This window comes from Branchiostoma belcheri, unplaced genomic scaffold (genome assembly GCF_001625305.1).
Source record: "Branchiostoma belcheri isolate BF01 breed outbred unplaced genomic scaffold, Haploidv18h27 scaffold159, whole genome shotgun sequence".
In the NCBI taxonomy this organism is placed as follows: Eukaryota; Metazoa; Chordata; class Leptocardii; order Amphioxiformes; family Branchiostomatidae; genus Branchiostoma; species Branchiostoma belcheri.
In genome coordinates this window covers 541,812-556,650 of record NW_017803035.1, presented here as the reverse complement: position 1 = coordinate 556,650, position 14,839 = coordinate 541,812, and the positions used below count along the sequence as shown (strand labels likewise).

The 14,839-nt window shown below is 42.6% G+C and overlaps 1 protein-coding gene across 1 annotated transcript; it reads left to right on the top strand.

Moving 5' to 3' along the window:
• Nucleotides 1-1,106: 1,106 nt before the first annotated feature.
• Nucleotides 1,107-4,726, top strand: LOC109465831. The gene is made up of 3 exons (XM_019763273.1): nt 1,107-1,204; nt 1,951-2,006; nt 2,687-4,726. Exons 1-3 carry the CDS (start codon nt 1,202-1,204, stop codon nt 4,200-4,202), a joined length of 1,575 nt encoding a protein of 524 aa, XP_019618832.1. The 5' UTR covers nt 1,107-1,201; the 3' UTR covers nt 4,203-4,726.
• Nucleotides 4,727-14,839: the final 10,113 nt, after the last annotated feature.

Genomic DNA, 14,839 nt, shown 5'->3' with positions numbered 1-14,839 from the left:
TAGTACTATTTTCCGTATTGAAAGTGGACAAATGTGAAATTGGCCCAAGTACAACACCGAAATCGGAATAGCCGATAGCCTTTTTGAGGCCATAGGTCCTCTGTGTCAAGGGCAAAGGCCACCAAATGGCGCATGCCCAGAGGGCCCAGTCTGAGACCCCTTTGAGTGAGTGCAGCCAAACAACTGAAAAAGCCTTTTTCTTGGTATGTGTGGATAAATGCTGGCATTTTCCAGCTGGAGAGTTATTTCTATTTCTATTAACTTGAAAAAACTGGCTGTTAGGGTTGTTTTGGCTGCTTGGTAGGTTCTAAAACTAATCCCATCTTCTTGTCTTTTGGTGGTCTTCAAGGGGGTCAGAGGTCATGCTGCCAGTGTTTGCATTTGCCGTGCCAGGTATCGCTGGTCAAAAAGTGAAATTTTTGGACTAAATGGACAATTTGGAAGTTGGACTACCCTGTCAATATGTGTTTGCAATAGTTGAACACTCAAGTAGGTGATTGTTGACAGCTCAGTTCTTAGATGTTTTCCATATATTCCAATAGGGGCTGGAATTAGTGGGCTGTGCCCTCAAGGGCACAGTATTGGAAGGCAGAGCCCGTCCCTTTCCGACGACCGCCTTTTACCGACCCATTTTTGCATGCTTTCCAAAGGGCACATGACAGGAGTCGAACCGAAGACGCCTGGGTTCTGGGCTAAACACCTAGCAGTTACGCCACACGATCCCACCAGGGGACCGAAACTCTACATTTTTTTTATTCCAACATGTATATCACAAGACGTGGTGACGGCACACTCAAGTTTTTTCAACTTATATTAATGCCGCCACCAACACATAGGTGACAATACAATACTAGTACTCATTTTCACCTGAGCGGAGTTAGGAAAGTCGTGTAAAGTGCCTTTCCCACGGGCACAAGATCGGTGGCATGTCAGGACTCGAACCCGAGACCTCTTGGTACCGAGTCGAGCACTCTGCCGCTACGCCACACGACCCCACAGAAAATTTATAAACCGAAACCGGGATTCCCCTACAAAATATTATATTAACCGAAACCGGGATTCCCCGAATCATATATATCAACAATCGACCCTATTGTTCACAGCGCATTTTTCAGCCTGGCGTAACACGGCAGATTGACTGATTCTGAATGTAGCAAACATCTTCCCACTTAGCAGTTCCTCGGTAGACCAGAATCTCAGAATGGTGAGCCCTACTTGACCGACATGTATTTGACTTCTTAGAAGTACAACATTCTACAATGTTTAATACGTTATGATTGTGAACGCACTTCCGACTTTAGGCTCTTGGTAGAATCTTACTTATTCTAAATTCCATTCTACATGCACCAGCACCAAGGTATATTTGACGAATTAAAATATTCCAAAAAATCTTACTCTGATTTCCAAACAGGTGCATAGTTTCAGGTCGTCTTGGCATGTTCCTACTGTTTACGTCTTCTGTCAGGTTTTCAGGTGGTTTGTTTTTATAACGTTAACATTGTCGGGCGGGCAGTGCAAATCGCACCACTCCACTAGCACTTGAAAGACTCACTAAGTGAGTGCAAAAATAGTGTTAGTGAGACCACGCTTTTGAGAACTATTGAACATTATTGAACTAAGCCACAATGACATTGTTTTAGACAGGAAAGAAGTCGAAAGTGAAACACCAACGCCAGCGGGTGCCGATATGTATTGCTCGAAAATACATGGCCGGATATTAGCTTGTATTCAAGTGTATCGGATGTAGATTGTTTAACGTCCATCGTGTGGATCTTTGCGTTACGTTGCCTCATGCTATATTACGCTACAGTCTTCATATATGGTATCATATATGGCGTCTGTATCTGTATAAACCTTACCACAACTTCCCCATGAGTCAGCGGGAAACTTCCGCTTTCAGTTCCGCAATGTTTGACTGAGTCATGACATCATGGGGACTTTTTTTTGCAGGCCTGCGCAATCGACGTTGAACGAGGTCCCCTTCTGGACACTGCAGATCATCTGCCGTACGTAAAGATGATAGCTAGTCTGCGACATGTATAACAACATCTCATAGTTCGTATATAGTAGAGGGGATTAATATTCATTCCTCAAGCTAACCGACATCTTGCACACACAGTCGTCCCTCAGTAAGACATCTGGAGCCGCATAGTTCCCGTTTAGAACTTTTATTCAGCCTGTCACACGACCGGTTTCGCAGTTGTGTGACAGGCTGAATAAACGATAATGGGAATAAGATTATAAATAGTATAATCAATTCAGTTCGGGACTTCTGAAGTAAAATTGCATATATTATATATGAAAAATATATATTTTTGTAGGGTTTCGTTTCAACATTCTATCATTGATCATGCAAATAATGTCAACATTTAACATGATATATGCATTTAACTTCACATTCAACTTACTTACCCTTGTCCTTCACGTACAAGTATGAAATTCTTATTTAAATTCTTATTCTTAATTCTTATTCTACAATTCTCGAGTTATTAGTATGCTATTCACACACAGAAAATGCACCAAAAACATAACCTTCTTGGCGATGGTAACCTCTATACTTGTAATAAACACCAGATACAATCAAAGTGAATATCTAATTCCATAGTAAGTAGAATATAACTCTTTATTGTGATCGTTTGATTCATTCTGTTTGTCCTTTGATTGAATTTTACGTTTTCACATCCAGATCATATGGTGACAGGGACGGAGTCAGTGGTCATCAACAAAGCATCAGGAGAGCCCGCTGTGGTGTGGTTTTCAAGACTGTCCTCGACGGGTTCAGGTGTTTCTGTGCGAAACTGTGGATAGCAATTTGGCCTTTTGTCGGCTTCTGGTGGTTCTTGTTCTGTACTGTTATGCAACTGGTCTGCCTGTGGAGAGCAAGGACGAACGGCAGTCCTCATAATGAGACAGTAGCAAATGTCACATGGTACGCTGGAGATGTATCCTACATCAACGAAACAAAAATTTCACCGTTTGCTAACGACACCTTCTTGTGGTCTCATTGTCACCAGCCGCACAAAGTGGAGAAGGTTATTTCTTATTCACTCATCTACGGGCTGTTTACATTCATGTCAGGCATACTGATTATTCGGTGGCGCTACCAAATCGATTGGGATGATCTACTGAAGAATAAGATTAAGCAGAGTGTAGTCTATGACGAACGGTACTTACTGGCCCTGTACGTAATTCTGTGGGCCAGCGCCACCTTGTTTAATCACAGTCTAAAATGTGCCTCTTGCGATCAGCTCTTTGTTTTACGGTGGACGATAAGGTACTTCTCTCATCACGAGTACAATGTGCCACACTACGTCTGCTCATTCGTTTCACTCTCCTTCTACACTGTAATCTACATTCCATCTTTCCTTAGTTGTTCGTATGTGATTGATTTAACCAATGCTTTAGTGTCCCTGGCCTCAGACACCAGGCAGTTAGCCAACATCATCAGTAGCAATGACCAGCCCGACGGCATTCTCGATCAAGTCTCTAACATAATCAAAGACAAGAGCTGGTCGCGTCATTCAGGTATTGGGAAAGAGCTTGAATTTTTCACCAAACTGACGATGTTTGTCGGGACAATGGTTGGTTTCTCGTTTGCGAACATTTATTTCTCTTCGCAAATCTCCACTGTGATGGAATGGGTCCATCATGTTAGTCAGCTGTTGTCACTTGCCGTTACTATTATGACGCCATTTTTCTTCGTCGCAATAGGAGTCAAAAAGCTGCATGAAGCGCACGATATCTTCATCAGTGAAGCTAGAAAAGCACAAGTGCAAAACTTGCGTGCCAGTCATGGAAATACTTGTGAAAAATGGGATGTAACAATTGAAGCTATGAAGGAAAATGTGGTCAACATTGTGAACACTGAAAAGGAGCTTTACTGGACGGCTTTAGCAACGATAGGTGTGATTCTGTGGCACCTACTTGGTCATCTGAACAGGTTTGACGATGCTCTAGAGAAAAATATCGAAGATGAGCGATTCGCCTTGACATATTTCGCCTGCTTGACGCTCATTCTCGCAATCGGCATAACATTTTGGGCACTTTTTCAGTTGAAAATGGTTCCACGGTGTGTTAAACCTGGCCAGAGGCAAGGAAGCTGCAGGGTATTCTTGAATTCTGTTTTGGTTGGAGCTGTTGTTTTTTCTGCGGTGTATACTCCCTGGTTACTTCAGTATAACCGTAGAGCGTGCCCACTGTGATAGCAGCCTGTCTGGGCACTCAGTCCCATCTACCGAACTAAACAAGAAATTAGAGATTTCAGACATCCAGGGAGTGTTTTCAGTTTTTTGTGACCTTTAGTTTCATCCCATTTCCCCTGTCTGACATTTCGACCTCATTCTGCCTGTCATTCTGCCTGTCAATTTTCCCAACCCAAGTGCTGTCAACCTACTCTGTACGGGAAACAGACACATAAACAAACTGCTCAGTCACTGCTCAGCCAAACAACTGCTCTCTCCGGGAAGAATAGTCCCTCTCCTGGAAGAATAGCTGCCACCCTCGGGTGGGCAGCTAAAGGAGAATTTTTTCTCAATAAACCTCAATAAACCACCCAAAACAATACTCCCATACCTGGTAATGAAGTAATGAATGTCATCACGCACGTTCTGTTGGAGTCCTAAAACCACTAGTGAACGATATTCTGACTCTTGATGATGACACTGTGCTGGCCATTGAGACCACAAATTTGTGCAAAACAAATGTGTCTACCTGATCTAACCTTTGCTGCCTCCAACTGCCTCAAACCCACTGACACCTTGACACGGTTGAGACAACTACTCGAAATGAGAACATGCATCCCTTGCAATTGCTAAGACTAAACAAGACATGGGCCGTGCCGGGAGCCGTACATCGGTGAGGCAGAAAGCACGTGAATTAAAGATGTCTGAAACACAGACGACCCAGCACAGTTCCAATGGACGTATAACATTTAAAACAAACATTGAATCACCAGACTATGCTGTTTCTTTATTTGGACAAAGTAAAATTACATGATAAGGGCTAGTTCGTGAAAGGGCTATCTACATACATTAGGACCTACAGACCTATAAGAGACGGTGTGCAATATTAACTTCGAATTAGATGTATATTTCAATATTGTTGCCTTATTGCTTGCTTTTGGCTTATATATCTTACATTGTTTTGTTTGTTTATTTGTTCGCATATAATCAAAGAGAAGAACAATAAAATGAACATATTACAGTAAAATAGGATATGCAGGGGAAAAATTAAAAGCCATAATGGCTTGTCCGTGATCTTCCCCCGACAAAATTAATTGACAACTGTAATTAATGGTAACAAATCAAATGGTAACAATAAATAACAGTCAGTAATTGAAAAATTTGATCAATATGATAACGGTAACAAATCAAATAGTAACAATAAATAACAAAAGTAATTGGTAAATAACGCTAATTAGGAATGATATATTAAAAATAAGTTAATAGAGGTTTAACTGAAGTACAAACATAAGCAAAAAATTAAAGCAATGACTCCAGAATATATAAATGAAATTTAAATTGGAATCTTATATAACATGTAACGGAAAATTCAAACTTGTCAAATGTCGGTAGGAAAAAAAGTAGGTGATTTTTAAGATTGCGTTTAAAGCTAATTATTGATGTTACACATTTTAGGTGGAGAGGGAGATTATTCCAATTAATCATACATTTGTATTTTACACTCATTTGGGCTACGGACGTTCTTACAAGGGGAATATGGAAATGGGCACTTTGTCGAGTTTGGTATGTATGAAAATGGGAATTAAGATTTATGAGACCATTAAATGTGTCTGGAAGAGAACAGTTAAGAAACTTAAACGTAAATAGCATCAGATGAAGTCTGTTTATATCGAAAATATTCAAAATCTTAAGTTTTGTAAACAAAGGTGCAGAATGTGCGTGGAAACTGCGGTGGCTGAAGGAACAAATTTTTTTGGAGTAATACCAGGGGCTGTAGTGTGGTTTTGTAGGCGCATCCCCAGACTATATTCCCGTAGGTTAGATATGGGTATATTAAGCTATTGTATATGGTAATAATGTTTTTTTTTAGAAAGAAGATGTTTAAGTTTTCCAATAATACCGGTAGTTTTTGAATTTTTTTTTACCTAACATACTTATATGTGATTTCCAGGTCAATCGTTCATCAATGATTTTACCTAAGAATTTGGCTTGACTCTCTTGAGAAAGGGGCACACTTTTTAAAAAGATTTCGGCGCTTCTGTTGTAGGTTTTATTTCTATTACAGAAAATAAGGTAGTATGTCTTCTTGACATTGACTGATAATGTATTTGCCTCAAACCACGATATCACTCACTCACTCACTCACTCAGTCCTCTTGCACAATGTGCGTCGAGCCTACTAGGTGGACCACCTCCTTCCATCTCGATCTGTCCTGGGCGAGCCCCTGCGCTTCTTCGTGGGTGATGTTGACCAGGGCCAGGTCCTTGGCCAGGACGTCCGACCAGCGGGTGCGGGGGCCCCCCGCGGTCTCTTCCACCCCGCAGACTGGGGGCTGAAGTTCAGGATAGCCTGTGTGGGGTGGTCGGGTGGGAGTCGTAAGACATGACCGTACCAGCGGACTCGGCGCATCGCTGCCACACGGGAAGCAGGAGGCTGCTGGGTCCTTTGCCTGAGCTCGGTGCCAGGCAGGTGGTCGAACCAGCGTACTCCCAGAATCCTCCTGAGACATCTGCTGTCGAAGCCGTCGAGTCTGGCTGCCAGAGTGTTGCTGAGTGGCCAGGTCTCAGCTCCGTACAGGAGGATTGAGACCACCGCGGCGTTGTAGACACGAAGCTTTGTGCCTAGCGAGATGATATAATGATACCACGATATAACCTTTTCAATTCTTCGTTAGCCAGTTTTACTAGCGTATCAAAATTCGAGTTTGAAAGAAAAAGAAAACGATTTTCCATCATCTAGTTTTCAGCAAAACATATTAGAAATCAATCAATCAATCAATCAAGCCGCAGGCATCATGGTAGATGCATGGCGGCTTGATGCATATTAGAAAGACCCAGTCTTAACATACTGCTCAAATCTTGATTTAAGTTCTGGTCAGAACTTACCTAGTGGCTTATTTGAAACATTGCCTATTTTAAGAGCAACAGTATAACGTTAGTTTTATGGCAATTTTGGGCATAAAATTAGTCCTAGCGTAATGTTTTGAGAATCTATCTACCCCAGAAGCCAAGATTAATGTTGTAAAATTTCAACAGAATGCAATGAATATTTAGTTAGAACGATATAACAATGCAGGATGCCATTGGTACACCCTGATCTTGGAATAGCTGTATGGGACTACCTTTACCTTTATGCAGAGAGAGTGTGTAGGAGACAGTTCGAAAGCGAACACCTGAACAAATACAACACATTTAACTATCTGACATGACATACAATGTCTGATATGAACTAGCTGTAAAACAAAATGGAGGGAATTTTCGAGAGGATAGCATCATTCACAATGTATTTTTATGGCCTCTTGTATGTATTTTCATACGTCCCCACGTGTTCTGTAGCTTGTACAAAGGTCGCAATGACCATTCTGCGTAACTGATGACATGTCAGCCAAGAAGTAATTTAATTTTGCTTCAGTGTAATTTAATTTTGTTGTTTACGCACGCCAGGCACAAATTGTCTACGCTGCTGTTGAAACAATTAAATCCCAAACACATATTGTAGCCACCCACGTTTTAATATAATGCATATGAATGATATGATATCATGAATGATCATCATGTAGAAAGTGCCGTTGCCTCGCAAGGTGAAAATGTATAGTGTTTAAGGGTAGCTAGAATACATCTATAAGGCTTGATGCGACAACATATGCCAGTTTGTCGGAAAATGCCCTATGGTAAAACAAGAAATCGGAGATTTTAAATTTACCGGAACAACAAGAAGATCGTTTGACGTACTTTAATCGAGACTAGGATAAAAAAAAGTTTGAAATCAGAATTGGGGGTCACTCATGCAATCCTCGGCCTCATGTATGTCCACCTTCTGGCCATACCGGAACCTTTAATTTCACCTCATTTCCTGTGTCTGACCTTTTGATCTGTTATTCTGCCTGTCAATCTTCCCCCACCCACGTGCTGTCAACCTACTCCAACCAGACACACAAACCAACACTTCAGCCACTGAAAAACAATACTTCCGTACCCGGAGGTATCAAGTTATATCTTCATACCACAGATGAGAAAGTGAACCCAGGGCCACTCTGAAAAGCAGTGCTATGACACTGACTAGTGCCACCCTGGTAAAAGAATACAGAAATAAATATATAAATAAATAAACCAGGAGAGTAAAATCGAGTAGGACTATTTGATAAAAGTGAATTTTAAAAAAATTAAAATACATTGTCAGAATGAATTGTGTTGTCTCTAAAAGTTATGCATATTTAAGGTAACTCTAATGAAAAAACAAGTACGGAACTCTTAGTCTGATAGATTTGTTTGCACGTCGATGTTTGCGCAGACAAGATAAAGACGACCCTCAGAGGATCATAGCGGACCTAACGGTGCATCTGGTGGTGGTCTGAGGTAAGATATTGACGATATTGTCTTACGTTATGTATTCACGGCACACTGAGATACACTTATAGGTCAAGTGCATCGAGATTACTGGGACTAACAAGCGGCGCCGTTTCCTGGTTACAACAAGAAACTAGAGTTCCACGATCTCGTTCCTTCACCAATGTTAATATTTGCTTTTTTAGAGTTATAAATTTTTCTGACCAAAAATGCGGTATGGTTTTGTCGAACTTGTAACGTGGGCTCGAAGTTGAAGCTTCTTGCAAGTTTATGCACGTTTACTACACACTTTGTGAAAGCCACTGCAGCCAGTCAGTCCTTTTGTTGACGCGCTTTCCTGGCCTTTCTCGTTGCTTCAGTGACAGCTATTCTCTCCGTTTCAAATTCTGAGACACCCTTGTGGATCGGCTGTCGCCCTGCACTGCGATCACTCCAAACTTTAGTACAAAGAAAGGCTACGTGATAGAATATCTTTTATCTCCTACTCTCTATGGAAATTGACGTAATTATGACTTCACCACCTAGTGGTGATGTCATATTGTTTTTGCTGACGTTTCTTTTTCATCTTCTCCTCCTGCCATTTCTTTAAATTGATTCAACTCCTTCATTTTTGGACCAAATAACATGAAATTTGGCATGAAGGTACAGTGGCCAAATACCCCCAGGTGTTTTTAAAATTTTCTTGGTACAGGATTTTAGTATGGTTTTATTGTGACTTTTTGTTTGTGTTATAGGTTATGTACTGTAGCAGTGTGTGTTGCCAAGATTGGAGTGTGACCATATTTGGGCATAGGGCCAATGCCCAAATATGGGCAGCAGGTGCACCCTGTTTGGAGATCTGGTCTCTGATTGGCTGTTCGCTTAATTACTTTACTGCTGAATGAACACCTGTGTAGGCTTCCACATACTTATAATAGGAATAGTTACTTTGTTTTTTTACAAGTATTAGCCAGGAAAAGAAGTCTTTTGGGTTGTAAATCGGTAGAAACATGTCATATAACCTACATTTCTATATACCTTGCTATTTTTAAACCAAATTTTAAAATTTTAAACCAGATAAGCAGCTTTCCTCTATTCTTCTTGCTGATTGGCTGTTGAGATCTAATTGGGTTAACTGTATTCACAGCTGCACATAGCCATACCATATTGACAGTAGTGAACTGCATTCAAGTGTTTTGGGGTAGATATGTAAAACTATTATGCAAATAAATCCTAACCAATAATGTAGGGGATAGCTATCCAACTGTTGCATTCTTAGTTATATGTCACAGACTTCATACTATATTATTATTTTCATGTACGATGTATGTACTCCTTTTCCACTCCATGTCATCAACGCTTCTGAACTGGCTGAACGGCTGGCGATTTGCGCTATACAAGCTAGCTGCGCCCCCTGGCAGCGAAGATGCTGCATGACAGTCACAGCTCGCCCTTGTGGGGAGGGACCACTAAATGAACTTTTCAATGAAATCCATGGTGAAACCACTAAAACAAACACATTTAGCTTTATTTCAAACCCTAAGTCTTAAGCTCCACTGCAAAGTGGATTTGTCAGGTTTCCTTGGAAACAAAGGGTGGAAGGTCAACTCCAGCAATTTAAAGGGCATCTACTTGAATAGCCAAAATAATACAATGACACCACGCCCACCACGCCCACCAGACGTGGCGTGCAGACCACACTCTTACACCTTGCGCAACCGTGCGAGTGACGTGCGTCGATGCCACTCCTTCCCCACGTTTTCAGAAAAACGTAGCAGACGTGGCCTCCCAAAAAAACGTACGGACAAAGGCCGTGTTTATGTGAAGTCACCCAAGGTGCTTTACATGTGGTTTACCCCGAAGCCGGTTTCAAGTGGCTCCATCTGAACGCTCCAAATCACATTGAAAGCGCCTCGATCCCAAGCCACTTCTAGAGGTGGTTTCGAATCGGTTTTCCCGCATCGCGATTTGCGTCTGAACGCAATGTGATTTCAATGTAACTTCGCCTGGTCATGGATTACGGGGTGATATTTCTTTATTTATATGCAATACCAACTTTTACGTGGCAGCAACTTAAAGAGCAGTAATGGTCAAATAATGTGTCCGTTCTGGGGCGAGCTTCACCGCCTCTGGCGGGACCACGTCGGCATTCGGCCGAGATACGCTGGGAGGGGGGCACCAGCAAGCAGGTCGTTGACCTCTGACATTAATAACACGCTACCTTGCGTGTTTTCATCAAACAACAATAAATGTAGCTCAAGCGAATTGTGATCGGACACGGTTTCAAAGGAATGCGTGGCACGTGGACCAGATGTGAGGAATGTGAGTTACCCGAATCGCGGCTTGGGTGACTTCACATAAACACGGCCTTTCACATTGGCGGGGTTATTTGAGGACATCGTTCGCACTGATGACGTCGGACATTGTATATCGTGTAGGCTATAAATCAGATTAATCCTGACCTAGAATTACGGCAGTGGTGCCTTTAATTCTGCAATATCCGCAGTGAGTGGGAAATGAAAGACATTGACGTCGGTACGGTGAACTTGAAGTAATGCTCAAGTTTGCCGCAGGTCCCAATTAGGCCACAGCAAGTAAATTTTATGGATGGCATTCTCTGCAGACTCAAAATCTAATGCGAGCGGGCGAAAAAAAAGGCGGGTCCAAAAAACAAGGGTCCTACATTTTCAAATTTTGACTTAATCATTGTACAAATGGTTTTGATTCAGTGGGAACATCACATATAAACAGTCAACCTCACATATCACTGCATTAAAATAAAAGACAAAACATTAAATCAGAGCCTTGTCTTATGTCTCCTCTCTTCATAGTTATCTGCCATCCACCTTCCGGCATGGCAACAGACATCTTTGCCCATTTTCGGCATGTTGACTACTGTCAGAAGGCAACAAAATTTCTTTTTTTTTTTCCAAAATTAGGCAAAAATTAATGCGCGCGCTGCACTGATGCCATCCATAAAAACTACTTGCTGTGGCCTTACTGAAAATTCCAATAAAATCGCCAGTACTCGTGGGGAAATCAATTTCCTTCAGCGGCTAGCGCGGGGTAGCCGTTAGACTTCAAGCAGATGTAAGACCACAGCAAGTAATTTTTATGGATGACAGCAGCGCGCGCATTAATTTTCTCCTGATTTTGAAAAAAAAAAGAAATTTTGTCGCCTTCTGACAGTGGTCAACATGCCGAAAATGGGCAAAGATGTCTGTTGCCATGCCGGAAGGTGGATGGCAGATAACTATAAAGAGAGGAGACAAGAAAAGGCTCTGAATTAATGTTATGTTTCTTCCTTTGATGCAGTGATATATGATGCTGGTTGTGTATATGTGATGTTCCCACTGAATCAAAACCATGTGTACAAAGATTGAGTCAAAATTTTTGGCCCGCCTTGTCTTTTTTTCGCCCGCTCGTATTAGATTTGGAGTCTGCGGAGGATGTCATCCATAAAATTTACGTGCTATGGCCTAAGTTAGCCCGCCACTGTTGTCTTGGGTTGATTCTGGTTTGACGTCAGCTCCTATGTTTTCCCTGGGTTTTCCAAGGCTGCCACATTGAAAATAAAATGCCCTGAGATTTCAGATTTCGGAAAAGTACTTTGGGTTTTCGTGACCTTCAACTTCCCAGTCCTCCGGGTTTCCTGAATGTGATGGGAGAGTGTAGAGGATTGTATGATGTAATTCAATCGGGTATTCCACCACTTCCTGAATTCCACCCTGCGCGTGCTTTGGGTCAGCTTTGGCCGTGTTCATGTGAAGTCAGTAAAGGCGCTTTACATGTGGTTTACCCCGAAGCCGGTTTCAAGTGGCTCCATCTGAACGCTCCAAATCACACTGAAAGCACCTCGATCCCAAACCACTTCTAGAGGTGGTTTCGAATCGGTTTTCCCGCATCGCGATTTGCGTCTGAACGCAATGTGATTTCAATGTAACTTCGCCTGGTCATGGATTACGGGGTCATATTTCTTTATTTATATGCAATACCAAATTTTACGTGGCAGCAACTTAAAGAGAAGTAATGGTCAAATAATGTGTCCGTTCTAGGGCGAGCTTCACCGCCTCTGGCGGGACCACGTCGGCATTCGGCCGAGATTTTTGCCTCTGGGGGAGGAGACATCCTTCCGCGGAAGGGCTATGTGAGAGATTTAGAATTTCACGTTCGCAGCAGTTTCTCGCGTTTGGGTGGACGGATTCTTTCGGGACTCGGTATATGTTTTGCTATTGGGCTGTAGATGATGCACGTTCTTTTGTTTTTATTGTACATGTGTTTTCGGGCGGGAAAATGGTGCCTTTTGGTGGCCCCAGAACACCCCTTTGAGCGTGAAAGTGGTCGCGACCGTCGATCTTTGGTGTGTTTGAAGTATTCTCGGTCGGGTCCACTTTCGCACAGAGGTGTCTGGTCTCGATACATTATTTGTTTAAAAATATGCACCAAAACGCTTTTTTCCAGGGCTGCATAGCCAGATTCAGTGAAAATATGCACAACCTTTGGTGATAATATATTTCTTTGCGGATTTATGGTGTTTTTTTACTTGGATCAAACCCGGAAGTGTCAATACGGGGGCACGATGTCTGGTAAAAGTCACAAGTATACAAATGTCGTTGAGTATTATGCAAACTTTTGCATATGTGCCTATATTACTACAATTTCTTGTAAACCCTTGTATATTTGACGTACTATAAGCAGCAAGCTTCTGTATGTGACATTTCGGACCCCAGTCACTATGTTTTCGATCGAAGTATTTGTGGTTTTAACGTCAGATTTAACGGTTTCGGTTGTCATTCTGAGTTTCATTACGAGTTCCTTGCGGCAGATTAAATAGAATTTCATAAGTTCGTGGGTACATGTTATAAGCTGCAGATGAAAATGTTGACCTGTGTTAACACAACTTGGAACGCTAAATCTAACACATAAAATTTAACACCATCAACTATTCATAACAAACAGCATATAAGAATATACAATAACAAGGAAAATCGTAGATTTTGTACCTCCGGGTATTGTAATGTATGTTGCAGAATGTTGGGTGCATGTTGGGACTGTTCTTTAAATTAACTAGTGAATTCGCGCGAATACCATTTTTTTCGAAAAGTTTCGAAATGTTTGTAATTGGCTAAATGATTTGTGAAATCACTAATCCCCCCTAGCCGACTGGAGCCCAAAAATAGAAAGGACAGGAGGCATCCCGTGGCGAATCTGGCTGCCCGACCCTCAGCGACCAGCGATAATGTAAACAAACACCCACACAAACGGCCGCGTGAGAAATCAACTTGCTCTCGAAAATTTATCAAGCCGACCGCTTCCCCCCGCGGCTGCCATCCCTCCCCACTTATCCCACACTAGTTCAAATCACGCTCGGTCTTCAAGTATATCTTAGTGGATGATGAAAATCAGAAAACAACATACACGGAAATCCCCACCGAAGTTCGAAAACACAGGGACTCAGCGGTCGAGAGGCTTTGTACAGACACCCGGGCCGGCCAGATCCGGACGCGAGGAGAGCCAGGGCGCAAATCAGGGTCGGCGGGGCGTGTGGCTTTCCCTGGCCGAAAGATTATCGCTCACTCGCGGTAGGGGATGGCACCCAAGCTAGCTCCAGGATAACATCGGCGACCCCGAGCCGAGTGTGCTGATTGATTGGCGAAGATGTAACCGCAAATGGTCAACCCGCGCGACCATTTTCACACACTAACAACAGTAACGGGTGTCCGAGACACGAAATACAAATAATCTTACGCCCCAAAACACATATACAATAAAACAAAAAACCCTGCACCATCTACAGCCCATTAACAGAAGATACACCGAGTCCCGTCTACCCCAACGCGAAATGCATGTCGAGAACGCCTGAGACAGTATACCACGGTATTTGTAAGTTAAGAAGTCGTACTATATGCAGAAAACATCCGAAATTGCGCAAGAGGGCGTTGACCCCTGACCCATTGGCCCACCCGGAAGTTGGCTGGCTGCGACCCGCGCGACCATTTTCACACTCGATACCTGAAACCCCCTCTCACCAGATGTGGACGCAACCTACGACACTTTATACACGCCGAAAACCAAAAGACAAAACCACTTTCACACACAAGGGGTGTCCATACGCTGTCAAAACGCATCCTTTTCACGCACTAAAACACACATACTAAAAAACAAAAACAACGTGCACCATCTACAGCCCAATAGCAAAACGTATACCAAGTCCCAGACATATCCGTCCACCCAAACGCTAGAAACTGCTGCGAACGTAATTTTCGTCTTCCCCCACAAAACCTCCGCGCACGGGATACATCCCTACCCGGAGGTAAAAAGCCCGGAGGTATA

Excerpts from the sequence above, each read along its gene's own strand:
- LOC109465831 (XM_019763273.1), top strand. Across the intron at positions 2,007-2,686 it reads GACACTGCAGATCATCTGCC|ATCATATGGTGACAGGGACG; the intron begins GTACGTAAAGAT and ends TTTCACATCCAG.